At 33.6% G+C, this 19,614-nt stretch overlaps 2 protein-coding genes across 7 annotated transcripts; both read right to left on the bottom strand.

Annotated features, from left to right (window-relative positions):
- Positions 1 to 982: 982 nt before the first annotated feature.
- On the bottom strand, positions 983 to 12,533 carry LOC112506621 (DNA repair protein REV1). Of its 6 annotated transcripts, XM_025110799.1 has the most exons (23): positions 12,239 to 12,533; positions 11,723 to 11,867; positions 11,462 to 11,577; positions 11,299 to 11,375; positions 10,304 to 10,767; positions 9,252 to 9,392; positions 8,896 to 9,028; positions 8,720 to 8,808; positions 8,586 to 8,636; positions 8,300 to 8,503; positions 6,871 to 6,990; positions 6,341 to 6,433; positions 4,469 to 4,528; positions 3,984 to 4,070; positions 3,685 to 3,765; positions 3,538 to 3,610; positions 2,942 to 3,010; positions 2,632 to 2,721; positions 2,088 to 2,354; positions 1,612 to 2,007; positions 1,500 to 1,539; positions 1,360 to 1,420; positions 983 to 1,269 (listed from the first exon to the last, which is right to left on the bottom strand). In XM_025110799.1, the coding sequence occupies exons 1-23, from the start codon at positions 12,460 to 12,462 to the stop codon at positions 1,228 to 1,230; spliced, it is 3,123 nt and encodes a 1,040-aa protein (XP_024966567.1). In that variant the 5' UTR covers positions 12,463 to 12,533; the 3' UTR covers positions 983 to 1,227. The 6 variants fall into 6 exon arrangements, with proteins under 6 accessions (XP_024966567.1, XP_024966566.1, XP_024966565.1 ...); XM_025110798.1 differs by having other exon boundaries at positions 1,500 to 2,007; XM_025110797.1 differs by having other exon boundaries at positions 1,360 to 2,007.
- Positions 12,534 to 14,234: 1,701 nt separating this feature from the next.
- Positions 14,235 to 18,429, bottom strand: LOC112507920 (transcription factor bHLH113-like). Its single transcript, XM_025112672.1, has 5 exons — positions 18,076 to 18,429; positions 17,784 to 17,945; positions 17,585 to 17,650; positions 14,538 to 14,648; positions 14,235 to 14,420 (listed from the first exon to the last, which is right to left on the bottom strand). The coding sequence occupies exons 1-5, from the start codon at positions 18,427 to 18,429 to the stop codon at positions 14,277 to 14,279; spliced, it is 837 nt and encodes a 278-aa protein (XP_024968440.1). The 3' UTR covers positions 14,235 to 14,276.
- Positions 18,430 to 19,614: the final 1,185 nt, after the last annotated feature.

Here is a 19,614-nt window from a genome sequence, read left to right as displayed (position 1 = left end):
TGGGTTATCGTTTTGGTTAATAAGTTAAATTTTTCGGTGTAATCATGTAATATGGGTGTGATAATCACCGTTATACATCACTTGGGTTATCGTTTTGGTTGATAATTAAAAATTTTGGTGTAATCATGTAATATGGGTGTGATAATCACCGTTATACATCACTTGGGTTATCGTTTTAGTTGATAAGTTAAATTTTTGGTGTGATATGGGTGTGATAATCACCGTTATACATGGGTTATCGTTTTGGTTGATATGTTAAATTTTTGGTGTAATCATATAATATGGGTGTGATATGGAGAAGAAGAAAACTAACAAGAGTAAAACATGGAAACGTGATAGGATAATTATGGTTAATTAAAATAAAATAAAAATTATAAAAATTACTTAATTACATTATTTCCCTTATTAAATTATTTATATATAATAAAAGTTAATTTATTAATTAAAAAAGTTTAAGGTTATTAGATTGTTCTCACGTTCTCATAAATCACAGGGGTTCTCGTTTGAACCTCCACCGTATATATATATATATATATATATATATATATATATATATATAGACGAAAAATCATGTGAGAATAGAAGTTAAGATAAGAAGCCTAAGAAGGGGTCTGGACCCTTATTCACCCCCACCCCATGAATACCGCTTATCACATGAACTGATCCGGTGCATCTCGGTGCACCGCATTAGTGTTGTTCTTCAATTAGAATTGATGTAAGGGCGGATATCCCTTCTTACCCTTCACACCATAACTTCCATCCTCACCGGAACCCAACCCTATATGTGTGTGTATCTTTGTTTTCCCCTTTGACTTCAATTGCAACCTTCCGACAAACACCACCACTTGTATCATTCTTGAAGAACGTATGATGCCTCTTTCTGGGTGACCCAATGCTTGAACTCTAGAGGAAGATCAAACTCTGAATCCATGTCCTAGACAACCAATTAGTACCAACCTTCTATATAATATAACAAAACGCTATCCAAACAGGAACTTGTCATTAAAAAAAATTACAAGGATAAGAATCTAGATTATCTATATCAGATATGGGTCAAATAAGTAAATATCACTTTTTATATACACTAGTGAGTATTATGAAGGTAAAAGAGGAAAAAGAACATATATGAGAAAGAAAAGAATAATCACCAGGTGCCAGTAGCCTTTGAACCATCGTTCACTTTGTCCAAAGTTGCATCATGTTATGCTCCACATTATATTTACATGCTTAGATTTGGAGAGTTCCACCATATTTTTCGCTGACGGACTCCTAGAAATCCATTAAAAAAGGTACTTGTAAGAACAAACAAAAAAGCTCTCAGTGCCAAAAAAATTTACATTTTCCTCAGAAACACATTACCTGAAGGTGTGTAAGGGTTTTGTTGTACACTTGTAATAGAAGTTCCGACTTGCCACTCAATCTGATGCCGAAACCAATGAGATGATGCAGCAATCAAATACAAAAAAAAAAGTATGCAACTGTATATTTCAGATGTGTACCTTCTTAAAAGACGAAAACATGTGTGTATCTCCTCAAGGTCTGATTCAACTTTCAGATCTATATATTGTTTTAGAAACTCATATAAGCAACTAATCTCATCAACGCACTCACCGTTACTTTCACCAATACATACTGCAGAAACACTTCTTAGTAATACTGAAGATAAATTGCACGATGACCCCAATTCACTATACGTCTCTGATAAAAATCTCAATATCTGACCATCACTGGATTTGAATTTCTCAACCCACTGTGGTGGGTTTCCAACCCAGAGCTGGTTGCTTGAACTACAATCCCTTGGTTCAGCCTCGTTATTTGACACGGTTTCCAGATTCCTGTGCGCAGGAAGAACCTCAAGTATGTCATCTCTAATTTCCTCGGGGAGTTGTTGCAACACTGATGCATCTATTTGACTCAAAGATGATGGCATCACACCAACATTTTGTGAAGTTGAAGCAACAGCAGCAACATTATATACTAATTCTGGTCGAAAATGTTCTCTAACCCCTTAAAAAAGCCCACATGTATGTTAGAAACTTAAATTAGGTATAGTCTGCAATAGTAACATGGGTGGGTTCACAATTTACCTTCAGCGTTTCCGGACAAAGTGGATGAAGTGCCAACACCAACATCTTCAAATTTACGTTTTAATATAAAGCCCTTCAATTTTCCACCGTACAAGTCATTCATTTCAGAAAGAATTTCAGGAGGAAGACTCTCAAGAACTTCTAAATCAAGTTCACTCAACGGTGGGACATCTGAACTGCGGTTGGCTTCCCGATTGAACAAATTAGCACTGACAGATGAATTACTTCTTGACGGATAAAGGTGATCACCAATCTGCTCCTTTATGTCTATAATATATACGTCGTCAGCAAGCTTACAGTCTAAGAAGTTAAAAATAGCATTTGTTCATCTGTGGACTATTAAACTAATTGAAATAAGATATCTCAAGAGATCTTAACTGCAGGTGACAGTAGGATAACAGGCATATCGAACTTCTCAAGTATTAGATGACAACACGAACCAAGTCTTTGATCATGATAAAATACGACGACATCTTAATTACATCTCTCCAGGGTCAAGTTTTGATGTTCTCTAACACATTCACAAAGGGAAAAACAACAATACCTTGATTTCTCCTCTCTCTAGATGAACTAGAGACTTCATGTCCTTCTCTAGCAGATGAAAGCCAAGAGCGAATAGAGCTCCTCTCATTCCCTTCAGAATTATCACATGATAAGAAAACACTGAGAATAAACTGAGAGAAAGATAGAGCTATGATTAAATAAAGAAAATTATTTATGACTTTCAACCAACAGTCGAGTCTAAAATGTTCGTTCTGCTTAAGAAGGATGACTCCACCAAAAAGTTAATCCTCAGTCACAAATAAGGTAAAATAGTGTACTCTGCCCATGGCTAAATGCTACTGCATAAATACCTTGCTTAAAATTGTCTGCACTTTCAAGTTTTGTAACCTGCAGGCCAATTCCCCGTATGTCTATGACGTCTGCACAAGAATGATCAGAAGAAATGATACCTATCATAGTTTTCCACAAAATACTAAGATAACAATGATATATACATCACAAAACACCAGTTATCGGGTGAATTGGATGGAACTTATGAAGCTATCTTCAGAAAAATGTTTGCTGAAGAAATGCACCAAACATAAAAATGTATTAACCTAGTTTTTACGACCAAATTAGCTCATTGATTAACCTAGTTTTCCCAAAAGTTATTTCATTATAATAGTTCAGTACTTTTATAAACCTTGCAACTATACTGAATAATGCCCCAGATGCAGCATCCAGTTCTGCAAGTAAAACTTCTCAACGGCAACTGGGAGATCTAGGTTCAAGCTTTCAGCTATTAAATCCTATGTCACACGTCATAGAATAACAGAAGCATCCCAAGAAAATGCAACAGGAAGTTGAAGCTTATACAAATACACCAAGCCATTTTCTAGAGTAACACATTTACATCTCTCTAGCACCATGATCATAAAAGAAGAATAAGTTTGCCAAATTATCTTACCAATATGAAAATGACTGAAGAGTTGTTTAGTTATCCTCTGGAGAACATTCACGTCATCAGTAGCCATTGGAACCTGATGAAACACCATTCACTCAAATGAGAACATCGAAGTCAAATATGCAAAAGATGGGATCAATCAGTAACTACCGTCAATGAATGACTCAGGTTGTCACAGTCCCCACAGCCCATATACTTTACTGGCTCTTCATCAGTCTTTCTCTTCTTAACCTACATGATCATGTTCAAGAGTCATTGTTCTCAAATAAGTGCAAGATAGAAGAATCATTTCTTGTCCCCAAGTTGTGGTTTTACGACGGTTTCATATGTTTTCTATATATCTAAAACACCATACTAGCATCAAGTTTGATTTAATTACAAGAAACCAAAGAGAAATGAGCTATATGTTTTTATGGTCATCATGCAACAAGAATATTAAAGGAACAAACCTTGAGCGTAAAAGTCCGTCCTAGTACTCCACATCCATGTAGACGCAAAGAGACCTCCTTGCAAAGGCTCAGAAGAAAATGTTGGCACTGAAATCAGAAAATGCTAATATTCAGGACCATTTCTTTTTCTATATCAATCCTCTATCAAAAATTAGATAAGCCATTTGACTATGAGTTACTAGACATATTAAATGATCCTTTCGTTTTTCTCAACGTTTTAAGCAATATGCACATCCTTCTGTTGGCATCTGTTCAAAATATTTCTTCTTCTCATAAATCAACTTTCACATATTCAAAATGAGTTCTGCGCAAAGCATATTTACAGACGAATCTGAAATCCCACAAATAAGTACTCCATGTCTCCATCTCATCATAATTCTATTAACATGTAGACTTTAAAGAACTTTGGTGACAGATATGAACTTCAGAAAGAAGGAAGTCTGAACTTTCAGGAAGAAGGAAATTGGCAGAATTGATCTACTAACATCTTTCATGTCTCTGAACCTTACACCCCAATTTACTTCAGCACCTACAGACTTGCTCTCCTGCAAAAAGAAATGACTCAGAAAGCAAGAAATATGTAGATCAACAAGAGCCAGCTTAAATAGAAGAATCAATCTGCATAAACATCTATACCATTATGAATGTGCTCTATATGATTTGCTGAATCATTTACAATCGATGTCCAAGAATACTCCCTCCCCTCCATAACAAGTGCAACATCTCCATTTTGAGATGACACACATTGAAAGCAAAACTACCTGATTTAGCAAGTTCTTCAAGAAAAAGAACTATTCGCCCACATTATTATATCACTAAAAAACATATTTAACAGATTTGGCATACAAGTAGACCATCATCCCCCAGCCCTCTCCAAGAAGAAGAGAGAAAAATATCTGATGAATGATGTCATCCACATTAATAAAGATGTTAGTTAAAAGCCAGGACGCTGCAGAAGACTAGCTGGTCAAAACATTTTAGTGATCATAGAAGTCAGATATTGCAGTAGTTGGGACAGATGAAGTAAATTTGAACTTTTAACGGGAGTAATATTGTGAAGTTGGTAATACGGATGTAAAAGGCTTCAACCAAAGTCCAACATAGATGCACAACATTCTAAATGCCAGCTGAGCTGCCTAGAATGAAGACTAGTTATAGCTTGTCTGACAACAAGGATAAGACAGATGAACAATATACCTCCTACAAGTGAAGATACTGTATTTCAGTTGACCAACCAGTCACGAGTAACCCCCATCTATGTGTTCATTATTAACTAGCCACGCATACATTGAATAAGTTCATGGAATCCTCTTAACCAAATGAGACCACTTTCAACTGCTCCAGTTGTTACAGTGGCATTCACATAGATTTGTGTCGGATTTGGCCATTAGTATGGAAAATTTCAGTGTGTTCACCTCTGTGGTTTCATGGTAATGCAATGTAAATCAGCATAAACAATCCCAAAAGACAAAACAATATATCCGTAGCTAGCCTCAGTGTTACAGGCCCAATGTATCAAGCATCAAGCACCACTTAATTTACTAAGTGGATGGCCTAGTAATATAACCAATAGCCGTTACATTGCTCCAGATGTGTTCAATTATCCTAATAAAAAGATAACCTTCATTCCTACTGTATTGTAAATGACATCTTAAATCGGGGTCTTCTGGCTCAAACTTCATCCTAGTTTTGCTAACGAAGCATCTCGATTGGAAAAGAAACAAGAGAAAGAGAAAGAATTGGAATTGATCGATACACACACACACACACACACACACATATATATATATATATATATATATCATGAAGTAAGCATTAGAATGATTTCATAGTGTACATTTGTAAATTATAAATAAATCAACTTCACTAACCTTGTTCATCATTGTTATATCAAAGAGGTCCTATGAGTATTTTTCAGGCTAATGGCACCCTCAAGGTCTAAGGGTTTAATGACAAAAAAAAAAATTCAACAAATGTAGAATCCAGGGAAACACTAAACATCATGGATGCAAATGGAAATGTTCTGAGACTAACATGAAAAAGTAGACAGTTCATTTGTCTGAAGGATGTGAGATATGCATCTTAACCACGAGGATTTAGCTCGGTGGCAATCCCCTGTGTCAATAAGAAGGGTAGTTCCTCTTACTCCGAGGCTCAATTCCCATTGGGTGCAAAAACTGTTGTGGCCACACCAACCTCCATAGGGAGGGCTTGGCTGTGGCCTAGACCACATGGATTAGTGGCGCCTTAAGGTTCCCGATCCCACTGTCAAGAACACATCCCTTTTGACAGCCACTATGCATTTCAAATCTTATAAAGGAAATTATTAACCAAAAAAGCAATATTACTTGTAATACCTGAATCATGCCAACAAGCCGATTATCCACCCCCCTACAGTAATTCCATAACATCTCACCAGTTTTCTGTCCAAAATCCTTTTGAAGAGATTCCTGAAAAGAGCCAGAAAACGCAAAAAAGTAAACCACCCAAATTACATAGAAGCTACAAATTTAGAATAGGAAATAACAAATGTACATAATTCCAGGCATGGTACAACTTCATAAAAACAAAAACAAAAAACAGTGAGCCAAATTTAGTAATTATATGTTGATGAAATAGGAGAGCCTGGGACATCCAGACTCTGAGTATTTGTGTTTGTATCATGTTCCTAGGTATTTTAAGTAGGATAGCTGCAACACAACTTGAGCATTTCATGGAACATAGTTCATATCTAACATATGCACATCTGGAAACTAGCATACAGGTGATACAATCCACAAATAGACAAGTCACAATATTAAGAGTATCAATCACATGTCCGAAATTACTGGCAGCTGTTAACGAAACATTTTTCACATCAAAGAAGTAATTGAGAGAACATAGAAACCTTGGATATCATCCGCAACTCTCCACAAGTTTTAACATGTCTCCCTTTCAATTTCTCCTCTATTGCACGACCAATACCTGGAAGCGCCTTAATTGGAAGATCCTCTAAAAAATCATTCACCTGAAATAACCACATTAATGGTAGCCCATAATTCATGTTGGGGTTACACCACAGGCATTCGCTCAGTGAATCAAATGAGATGTGCATTTTAAAAGAACAATCAAGGTATTTTAAATTCTTCTTTAAAAACAGAAACCAAACATTATCAATCAACTAGATTTGTACCCATGTGATTATTAATTATGATAAAGTATTATTAAACATCATGTATCTAGAATATATTTATACGTTGGTAGAAAACACCAACTAACTAATAAATAACAAATGTATCTTAGAGCATTTACGAATAAGGACTGATTTTACAGTTCGGATCTCATAGTCGTGATATTGAATGGTGAGATGCCAAATCAACTTACCTTGACGTGACTATCCACAGGAGTAAGGAGTTCAAGTGGATTTAGGAAAAAAAAGATAATCATATACAAAAAAGGCCTCCATGTGAACATATTCATATATATTTTAGGACCTGTGTACAGATATACGTACATATATAATATGACTCCAAGACATCACCCTGAAATCCCAGAAAGTACAATTGACTCATACAAACTTTACACGATACTTCAAGATCAGAAGGGTGAACAACATTGCCTTGCAACTTCATTGCTAGATAATTGTAATTGAAATCCCAGACACTAGAGCTAAACTATTTATAATATGGAAGTGCTGATTTTGGTATAACAAAAAAAAGAGGTTCAGTAAATCTGTCCCCAAGCTCAGTTGAGCAGAAACTGATTCATACAAACCAAAAGAAGGTGTGCAATCATTTAGCAGTTATGGGAGCTCATGCACATCACCAAATAACATAACTCCTCATGAAAGGTTGTATTGCTATTTGACATGTGGCTCCTTGTCATGGTGTGAAAGATATTGACACCATCCTTGACATGTAAGTCATACAACATAGGTTTTCCCTCTAGAATATTATGACATGTTTCAATCATATTAAGAAGATATACAAAGGAAGAAAGCAACAAGCCATGAGAGCACTATGATGCAGGAGAAGCTAAACATAAGTGAGTGGATGTAAAAGAAATTAAAAAACTGCAGGAGGGCAATGTAAAAGAGAACGGTGAACAGGAACCGAGTCGGACATAAGAATTGCGTTCAATTGATAAGAGGAAAGATATTAGGTTGGCAACACACTTGGAGACTCCCAAACAAATGGTACACCAGCAACATGGATGAATTAATAGAAAAATGTTCAAAGAACCACATCCATCAATAACCAAAACAATCTATTGTAAATTCAGTGACTTGCAACAATTTCAAAACAATAACATCCAAAGATGATAAAGATCAGACATACCTTCTCAGGAGGAAGGTAGCACTGACCATCTGGCTTGGCACTTCTTGTAGCTATGCGGGCCATAAGCATATTGCCAGATATTCCAGCACTTGCAGTGCATCCTGTGGTAGCAGATATCTCCTTTCGTATCAATGAAACTAAGAGCTGAGGATCATCCACCTCCATATCGGATATATCTAAAATTGCTTCGTCACAACTCATAGCCTGCATCCAGCAACAATGGTAAGCTTGATACCTATAAGACCAAAATATAAAGCAATCTCAATATCAGACTCTGGAGGTATACCTGCACTTTGTTACAGTGCTTATGCAATATGCTATAGAACTGATCAGCCACCTGAAATGTATTAAATAGGGTATTAAAAACACACCAACCCACTCGATCCACATATTAATAGCAAGGGACCCTAGAAAAAATACCTCCTCGTAAGCTTCAAAGTCATAAGGAATAATAACAAGGTGAGGACAAAGTGCTTTGGCATCTCTAACAAAGATCCCAGCCCTTACTCCTACAAACATACAAGAGACCACTTAGTCCTCATAAGGGCTGGCAGATTACAAGACTAACCAAACAACAATATCAAATCAAGTCTAACCATGAGCTCGAGCAGGGTAGTTGGCTGATGAAATTTCAGAAGTACCACGAGGATTATCAGAATGGCATACGGCAACTGGCTTATCCCACAGTTCAGGGCGATTCCTGATCACAACCGACACAAAAAAACAATCCTGGAAAGCACATTATCATCGTTACATATTTAAAATTCACAAGTGCAAGCCAACGTCCACCTATTCTATATAGCATGATAGTTACCATATTGTATGTAGTTAAATTGACGCATGTGGAACTAACACACACACATATCTATATATATATATATAACAGAAAAATGCTTGCAGTTTATTCCTGGAGACTGCGAATGGGAGAACATATAAAGAAGGTTGGAATTACCATGTCGACATGAATAACTGTATTTCTCTGACATGTAGATGAAGCACTAATGGACCTTGAAGGTCTAAACCCATCAGATGAACTGGGAAAGCGCTTGCGGTACCGATTTCTCCAAGTACCTATGAAGTGCAGTCTAGAGTTCTGTGACACCAAATGTGCAATAAGAATAGCATTATATGTCAACAATTTAACAACAGAAAAGCTTCAAAAAAACGAATCTATAATGTATAGTCATGCTCTTCATTTCTTCTTTTTGTTCCTCTTATTTCCTTTTTTTGCTCAGCAAAACATGGTTATTATGTCTCTTCTGAGGCTTTGGACCCCTCACCTCAAGATTCCTTAGATTTTTCAGCACCAGTAGACCAAAGGCCACGCCACTAAGTATGGTTGTGCACAAAGTACTTCCTAACATACTCCAAATGCTAAATATTTACTATTTGTACTGGATACCTCAACCTAATTAGTTTCACTGCTTAAAAAATTGCAAAAATTTTCCAAATATGACCAACTAATTCTGTACTTCCTATGTTTGTCTAACCAGTTTGACAACCTACCTCTTAGCAAGTGCAAGACAACAAATTTATCCTAAAGCTATCATGAAAGGGATCATAAGAAGCAAAAAGAAAACTGCCAACAATGAAGAAAAGAACATGGAGTTAAGAAGCCTAGAAGAGATCCAAAACAACTAGAATATCGAAGAGTAACATAATGATTGGCAGTAGGAAAAAAACTTAGAAAAAATCAGAAGCAAATCAATAACAAGAATCTGCCTAAAACAACTTCTACATGTTTTCTTGTTAATATTTTGACAAGGGAACATGGGAAGCGTCATTCACTCCCCAATCCAGCACAGTTAAGATCCCTGTCATAGTACTAGAAGTTGTGGAACAGAAACCGATGTGTACTCTCATTTGTGATACTAACTTTGCTTAAAGCTAAACAAAGAATGTGATTAATGAATAGAAAATCACATAAGAAAGTGATTAACAAATAGAAGATACTAAATTTTCAGTGAATTGATTAATAATTACATAACCCTCCTCAGTCCTCACCTTGAAGTAAGTCTCTACAAAATTTGGGTCTACAGTAGTTGAAGGGCCCTTGTTAGAAGATCCCGAAACCATTGACGATGATTTTGTAATATTTTGAAAATCTGAACACCGGCTGCTTCCAGATGCAGAAGGTTGGCAGGGACTAGACTTGGATTCCATTTCTGCAAGGGGCATACCAATTACGACCTCATTTGTTTCAGCAACTTCCTTTTCATAATCATTACTGCAGATTGGTTCCTCAACTTTTGCTTCATCGTAACTATTATGCACATGAGAATCAGATTCCTGATTAGGTAGCTTTATATCTTCTGCAGAATCACTTACTTCAGAAATATTAATATCTGAGGTCATGGCGCCATTTGTAGGATCAACTGGAACCAGGTTGCTTCTCAAAGCTAGGAACGCTGACAGCTTCGGTTGATTATTAGTTTCACTAGCTAGCTGATCAAGTTGGTAAGGAGCCCCTACACACACAAAAGAAGATAATGTTACTTAAAACACTTCATCTTCATCCTTACAAAAGCTCGGAAGCCGAATTATACTCAATAAACTAGTTTTAGATGAAAATTTTATCTAGGAAATAAAGCATATTTAGAAGTACATCAATCACTGAATGAGCATCAACTTTGCAAATATCCTTTTTCAAAGGTTAACATCTCAACACAAAAAAGGCTTCCAAGATAGCATAATTAATAACTCAGACCTCCTTACTCCATATCTTACTTTGATATACACTTAAATCAGCTCCCACAAACAACACCCAACAAGAAGAATCATTGGAAAGTCAAAAGTCATATGCCCTTGTCCAAATATTTTTAGTAGCAATTATGTATAGAAAACCTGTCAACAGTATTGGCACATCTACTAGAGCACTTACAGTCTCTCCAAAATGAAATGACAAGTTCAGCGAAACAGATTCTTCCAGAAATGTCCTAAGCATTTGTTTTTAACATTGTAAGGGAATTTAAAATGTTAAAATAACTATTTGAACTTACAGCTTAACAACTTATCAGCAGCAACAGAATCCAACACCCATGTAGGTTTCACTACTGGGAGCCCATGACTGAAGGACCTATAACATATGTTACAAATTGTAACAACCATTTGTTTTCAAATACTAAAAAGCTAGAGAATAAGCTTAAAGGAGAAAGTGTGGACCTCAAATTCTTAAGTTTGCTGTTGGGTAGATTGCTGCAGATTATATGAGTAACACGCTGCCTTGAAAAGTAATTTTCAAACCGACCTCCATGCTTCAACATGTAACCACGCAACTCCTGAAAGTGTTTCACTGTAATCATACTCAACAATCACCAGAGAACTGGCACATACATACGGTGACAGTAGTCACACTTCCATAAACGGAACAGTAGGCATGAAGAATGRGAAATTAATAATAAAAATACCAAAACAAATGCAAACCTGACTAGAAGGGACAGTGTATCCATCAACAAAAATAGAAACCCCATAAAATAAAGGTTTCTTGGAACCAGAACCACCATGAGACGAGCTAGAAGCTTCAGCATCAAATTGTTCATGTAGTTTCTTGTTCTTCACTGCCATGTAACTAAAGCCAAATAAACCTTAACATACTGGAYGAATAAATATGAAACAACTATTGGAGATAAGCATCAACAAAGTTTATGATACTCTATAAATAGATATACCCAATCAAAAAAAATTAAATTTTTGTAACCTAACAGCATAATAAGGAAAGCCAGAATGGTTGATTTTCCATAAATAAGTCAAATATTGGGTCAATTTTATCTTCAAAATCCCTCCCATCAGGGCAAGAACCTATACACCTTCCAAGATTCTAATTTCCRGACAGTAGACARTAAGTTACAACAACAAAAATAATCCATAACGACGAAACAGTATAAAGAAAATCACTTGCAACAAGCGTAGTTTTGTGTGTAAGAGGAGGTGAGAAAGGACCTGCCAAAATCGGTGAAGGGTGAACTACGAAATGAAGAACGAGAAGAAGATCGAGAATTAGAACCCYAAACCATGCCTAGGGTTTTTTGTCCACTGCCTCCCTCTCCCTTCTTCTTCTTCTTGTTGTTGTTGTTGTTATAATCGTTACCGCCAGTCTTGTTACTATTTGTTGAATTGAAGCTTCTCTTCGAATTGGAACCTGATTTGGCAGAATCCAAACTCATCTTTTTTGGCGCGAAAGACTCGCAGCAGGACACCGTTTGTTTGGTGATCGAATTAGAGACTGATCTCCCTATGTTTCAATTTCAGTTGAGTCGGTGCAACTTAATAAAATCAAATTTTACATAAATGGTCCCTCAAGTATCGTAGTTATACCCAACCAACCCCAGAAAATGGCCTTAAATCCTCCTAATTAGCTTGAAATCAGACTTGGATGGCAACGAGACAAGTATTGGGGTCTGTAATAATACATCCCTCGATCTTGACCTTGACCCCAATTTAAGTTTTCACGTCCCCGACCCTTGCCTCGACGTCGTGTTTATGGACAAAGCAGCCTCTTACCCTCTTAAACTCACCCTGTTCGGTTTGTTAGAAAAGCAAGATTGACAACTGCCCGATTAAGATTAACAAACGGACATAAAAAAATATTGAAACATATCTGTTTGCCCCTTTTTTATTTTCATGGATACTGAATACACTCCTACACCCTAGTTTAATCATTTCTTTTTTGTCTTTTTTACCTTTTGTCTCTTTTTGCTTTTATTTAATTGTATTAAATTATTATTAATGTAAAAAAATAGTTTTTTTATACTTATTGTATCATTATGAAAATGATAAAAATATAACATAAAATATTTTATTAATACATTGAGTGTTTTTTTGTCTTTTTTCTTATATATAATTATTATTCTATAAATAATAATAAATATAAATATATAAAGAATATAATCAATATATTAAAATCTAAAGATAGAAGATAACTTTCAAATTGAATAAGGAGGAAGAAAAAATGGGCTAGAAAAATGATAAACATTAATTCGAAAATATATGAAATAACTTTCAAAATTGAGAGTTATGAGGTTTAAAATACAAAAAGTATAAACCAATCTCAACCTTTCATATAGTCAAAATGAATATATGGTTTCATAAATATCTCAATTGTTTTCTAATGTAAAGTGTTGATTACACGCAATGAATTCTAATCATCTTCCATAAATATCTAAATCCATAAGGTCAAAAAGTAGCGGAAGGTCTCAGGTTCAAATCAAAGGAGAAATAAAAATCCCCTTGTGACTCGGAAGTTCAAATGCGGTGACTCCGGACTATCAGCAAAGCAGGTGGTTGCCCTATAATTAGTCGACTCGCATAGCAGGTTGGATATCCAGGTTAATATATATATATATATATATATATATATATATATATCTAAATCATTGTAAATGATTCATTAACATTTCTATAAATATTTCAATCGATTGACTTGTTTTTAAAATCTCACCTATATCTATATGCATAGAGGGGAATTTCAAACGAGAACATCAACTAAATAAAACAACAAAAAATGGTCTAATAAGGTGGAAAATCACATATTATTTTACACTACGGTCAACACAAGAGTGTACAGACGACATGGTCGGTGACCTCAGGTCACAACCAAAGTCATATGAATCACATGTGATTCTACAAATGATTTTAATGTAAAATCATATGTGATTCGACCGTATCAAAGGATATCAGTCTATCATATATATATATATATATATATATATATCAAGTCTTTTGAACAAAAAACAATTATGTAAGACCCGACCCGTGGCAAGCTTAATCTTCAAATAATTAATCACGTTTGAAGAGAAATCAGTGCAAATCTAATGGTTGACTATTAAATCTTTGACTTATATATCCGAGACTTCACAAAAAAAGACCATGGTCAAAGGCACCATATTAATTTCCTACCCAAAAAAAAAAGATAATCTACATTTATAGTGTCTGATTTTCTTGTAGGCTGCCATTGTAGTATGCAAAAGGTGGTTCAGTTTTATTGAGCCAGGTGCAGTGGTGGACGATTAACCATCGCAGGGGACCAGAGATCAGCACCGTTGCTTTCTGCCACATGAAGGGTGCACTCCACTGGGACCAGACATAACCCCCTGCTCCCCAGATCCTTCTTCCCTTCCCCTTCCTGTCCATATCACCATATTCAATGACTTTCTTGTACTCTATCTACTTCAAAAAGAATTCAACTCCACCGGGTGGGATCCACCGATGAATTACGAGCGGTGGTTAGAAGGATACTTACAATGTGTGCCGACGCGGGACGCTGCAAATACGGCGAGCACAAGACCTGCACCTGTTCTTGAAGGAATTTGATGTATCCAAACGCTTCATGTAGTACCGATGCAGTGTCCGTCTGTAATTAATGCATCTAATTCTTAGTACATCATCTCTCGGATACGTTACTTTCTTTGAGAAACTGCATTTCTTTCCGGCTCGTGTTAGCTTGTCACTACAGCCTACAAGTGTTGACGGTGCAGTGTGGTGTGTTGTTTATAAGCAAACTGTAAAATGCAGTGCGGTGCGGTTTGGATTCGTAAATGAGTCATGATTTTGTATGATGTTTTTGTCACTTTTTTTTTGGGAATTTCACCCCTTATCAATATCAATTATTATTTATTACGATTAATTATTAATAAATAAAAATTAATTACTACTAATAATAATTGATTTTACTTTTAATTTTAATTATACACTAATGATAATCATCAATCATTTAGGATTATTATTTATGGTATCAATTGTTTTTATATTATTATCACTTTTAATTATTATTCAATATATTTAGTTATCAAAAAAACAAATTTAACATTCTAAATAATGTCCACGTAAATTGCTTAAAATATTAAATACTTTTTTTGTGTTAAATATTTTAATAAAAAAATTAATTTAATTATTAAATTATAGTTTTTGAAAAAATACTAATTAATTACTATATGTGAAGTTGATCAATTTGATTTTTATTCATATTAAATATCATGATTATTTAAAATCATAAACTAATATGGATTTTTTTTTCTAAAATTTATTTTAACAAATCGAAAATTTATAATATATGTAATMATAAATTTAAAATTCTTCAATTAACATACTATATTATTTTTTTTACTTTAGTATTAATATATTATATTATTAAATATTTCTTTTAATTTATTATAAAATATTGCAATTGACTAATTTTTCATGTTGATTTTTTGATTAAAATGACATGCTTATTAGCTAATTTTTATCAAACATGATTTATTTATCAGCTATCAACTGACTTATTATATAGTTTGTCAAATATAGCCTGTCTTTTATAACTCCTGGTCATTTGTGCCGGTTTTATGGAATTGTCTAAATTACTTTTACAATAAACCGGAGAGAGCTTCGTTTAAGGACATGAATGAACGTAGATAGAGGACAGAGTTAGAGTGACTCGTTAAAGACAAAAGAAGAAGTAATCAATCATTAGCAGTTATGTTAGCCGACAAAAAACATATGAGTTAACTATAAGAATCACTATTTTTTTAGGACAACATGATGACAACTTTTTGAAAATACTCAAACAACAATGTTCTAAATAACAACTACGACAAAATAGAGTTGAGTTCCGATGAGAAGAAGAGTTAGGTGAAAAGGTAAGAAGAAATCTCTACCCTTAGATGCACATTAGGATGAGATGCACTTGATCAATCTCGTATCAAGAGCGATTCATAGTTGTGTTTGAGATTAAAGATGATCAAGAGTCTAGATCATTTCTTACGTTTCTCATGTTAACTCTCATTCTTACACAATGTTTCACCTACTAAAGTAAATGTATTTATATGTACATATAATGATCACCATAATTAAAACACAATCATGGAAATATATTATAAAAACCACTATAAGCAAAATCACAAAATTAATATATATATATATATATATATATATACTTGGAATCATGTGAGACCAAAAGTTTTTCGTGAAACACGTAAGACTAATTATCAACCTTTGGATTAGATCTACAATCTGGATTATATATATTATTTTTGATGGTTAAATTAATAATCCTTATTAAAAAGAGGACCCACTGATAAAGTTCACAGTATGAAAATGAAATGTTTCATATCATGTCATCATGAAAACACTTAGTTGATTTTCCCGCGAACTGCTTTCTTTCCCCACAAATTTCGTACATCCAACATTTATCATAATTTTCCTAAAATCAAAACAATTAAATATATATATATATATATATATATATATATATTAAAATATATATTTTTTTCTTTTTCTTTTTATTGTTTTGATTTTAAAAACTCTAAGTTTAAAAAAAATTCAATATATATATTTTAATATATTTTAAAAACTATAAGTTTAAAAAGAAATTAAAACTTAATGGGTAATGAGGAAAATGATTTTCACGGATGATAAAACCATAGAATATTTAATATATAATATACGTTGGAATCTCTAAAATAAAAAATATGTATTTGAATGTAATTTTATTCATGAACTTTTTAATTTGTATTTTAAAAAAATATAGAGAATTTGTTGAAAATACTCCTGTACACATATATAACTAATATTTAGGAAAATAAATTAAAATTTAAGTTAATTATAATGATAAAAAAAAATTAGGGAATATTTTAAAGGGGGTTGTTATTGGTATCATCTTATTCATATAGACCTAATTCTACCTCACACGTTAAAGGGTGTTTGAGATTGTTTATTTGAAATAACTAATGATTTTTTTTATAGAAGTGTTTATCAACTTATTATAAGTTAGAATGATTTAACTTTTTCAAAAACTATTTATTACCGGTATGAACTGTTTATCCAAACACTCAAATATGCTTATTACCGGTGCCACACCGAAATAATACAATAAGTTGTTTTTATAAGCAATCCCAAACACAAAGAGATGAATAGAATTCATCGATTCCAATTGATATATCTAATCAAAATTAATGTTTCACAAATAAATAAAGAAATAGTTGATAAGATTCAACACTTTCCTCTTCATCCAAAGAAAAACCATCACTCTAAAAAATGTTTGACTTCTGGTCAAACCAAAAGATGTTTTGTAAATGAGAAATCAATTTGATAAAAATTAAAATATTTGACTTCTGGTCAAAGTAGACATTTGACGATTTTTCCAAAGTCACTCAAACATCCATACTGTGGGGTCTGAACTTATCCCAAACCCCAATTACACACACATTCTCATGACAGTAATATAAAATTAAAACCATTAATTTCATTTATCGAAATTAAATATAATTATTAAATATAATATAATATAATTATTTATTTTTATTAATTTACCTTGCCATAAGGTGACACCATCTGTTGCAGTGCTGCAATTCTTTCTCCAAGCTTCTCCTTCTTCACCTGTGATTTCCAAAATAAAATTTAATAAAAAATTAAAAGATAAAATAAAGATTCAGAGAGAAGCCAACAACTGAAACGAATGCTGTATGTCGATTCTTTTAAGCAAATGGGAATTGGTGGTGAAAAGTCAGACCTTTGCATGGCTGGCCGGAGGTGTGTTTTCGGCCCTCGTTTTTTTATAGTTCCGGCGGGTAGTCGTCATCGGGGTGGTGGTGGTGGTGGCGCCGGTGGTGGTGAAACTAACTGGAAGTACAACCGGCTGAAAATAATCGCACCTGATCATATTTCTTTTCATCTGTGATAAAAAGACAAAAGAAAAGTGAGAAAAGAAACAAACGAATCAGCAACTACAAGCCCTTAATTTGTCCTTTTATAAATATAAGATTTACGTTACAAGACAAGAATAAAAAGGCAATGAGACTGACATTAGAATTAGATGATAAAGAGGTGGTGGTGGTGCTGTTGGTGGTAGACGACGGCGACGATGAGTTATTGTTATCGTCGGTGGTGGTTGTGGAGGAATTCTGAGGAGTTAATGAAACAGCAGAGATGTCATTGGTATAATCTCCGCCGAAGCACAGCATTTTAGGTGGCTTTTGATCGGCAGAAAAGGTGAAGCGACGACTGGAACCGACGGCGGTGGTGTTATCAGGCTGGTGGTGGCGGTGGCGGTGGCGATGATCAGTAATAGCGTCATCGACTTCGACGTCTGAAAAGAGGAGCCGGGAAAAGCTTCCTCCGGCGAGTGGGTCAATGGCCGCAGCCTCGTTTTGCGGCATTTTTGAGACCACACCACCGACTGATAGGTTCGAGAGATAGAGAGGGTTTTTGAGGGTGAAAAATAAAGACAGGTAAAAGAAGGGTCTTTTTATATGCTAAAACAGTAAAAGGTAGTGGAAAGAAATAAATTCAATAAAAATATTTATTACAAATAAGGTAATTTTAGTAAATACAATACATATATATACACACACACACTAGAAGGGTACTCGTGTAATGCAGTGAGATATATCTCGATTTTAATGTTTTATTTTATTCTGTCTCTGTCGATGCTATAATACGATTTTATATGGTACCAAAAAAAGGGTAATGTTTTTGTTTTTTTTTTTTTTTTGAATAAAATATAAATTCGAAGATATCATAAAATTTTGAAAAAATATATATATATTTTTATATCGAATTAAATATTTAAAATTTCTTATTTTTTGTATCATTCTTTAATTATATTTTTTTATTGTAATTTAATTTAGATTTAATGATGAAGACATTTATTTTTAGTTTAATAATATAATTCTTTTATAAAGATAATATTTAGTATTTTGAATTTAATGATTATCTTAAATATATTTTAAAATTTTATATTTAAAATGAGATATTTATCCAGAATTTGATTATGTTTATCTGTAGTTAGTTACACAAATTCAAACATGAAGCTTTAATAAGTTGTACATACGGACAATTTACTTGTAATCTTAAATTTTAAGTAATATGCATCAATAAACAATATTTAATGCATAAAAAATAATTTTAAGAGTTTTTATCAAATGCTTTATAATATAATGTGTGTGTGTGTGTATATATATATAGTTAGGACGATATTCAAATAAGAATTACAAAAAAATTAAAATCTATGAGAATCAATATAAAAATATCTTTTATATTATTTTTTATTAAAAGTTATGAGCTAACATATTGCTTCACATATGCTTGTTTTCACATTACAAAAAAATTGCATGTAAAACTTTTTTTTGATTTACTCAATAAAACGAAAAATACACATGAAAAATATTCATATGGTGAAACAAATACATGTAAAACTATCACATTATGAAACAAATATATGTGAATCAATGTCTTAAATTTTAGCATTAGATGTAAAAAATCATATAAAAATTTATTTTTAAATCGATTCTCATAGGGGTTTGTTTTTTGTAGTTCTCATTTAATTTAATCCCTATATATAT

This window comes from Cynara cardunculus, assembly GCF_001531365.2.
Source record: "Cynara cardunculus var. scolymus isolate 2C chromosome LG 2, CcrdV1, whole genome shotgun sequence".
Classification (NCBI taxonomy): Eukaryota; Viridiplantae; Streptophyta; class Magnoliopsida; order Asterales; family Asteraceae; genus Cynara; species Cynara cardunculus.
Note: the sequence above shows the minus strand (reverse complement) of the source record. Positions and strands in the feature narration are given on the sequence as shown.

Excerpts from the sequence above, each read along its gene's own strand:
- LOC112507920 (XM_025112672.1), bottom strand. The coding sequence starts at position 18,429 with ATGCCGCAAAACGAGGCTGCGGCCATTGACCCACTCGCCGGAGGAAGC. Across the intron at positions 17,651-17,783 it reads CTCCGGCCAGCCATGCAAAG|GTGAAGAAGGAGAAGCTTGG; the intron begins GTCTGACTTTTC and ends TGGAAATCACAG. Across the intron at positions 14,421-14,537 it reads GTCCCGCGTCGGCACACATT|GAAGGGGAAGGGAAGAAGGA; the intron begins GTAAGTATCCTT and ends TGATATGGACAG.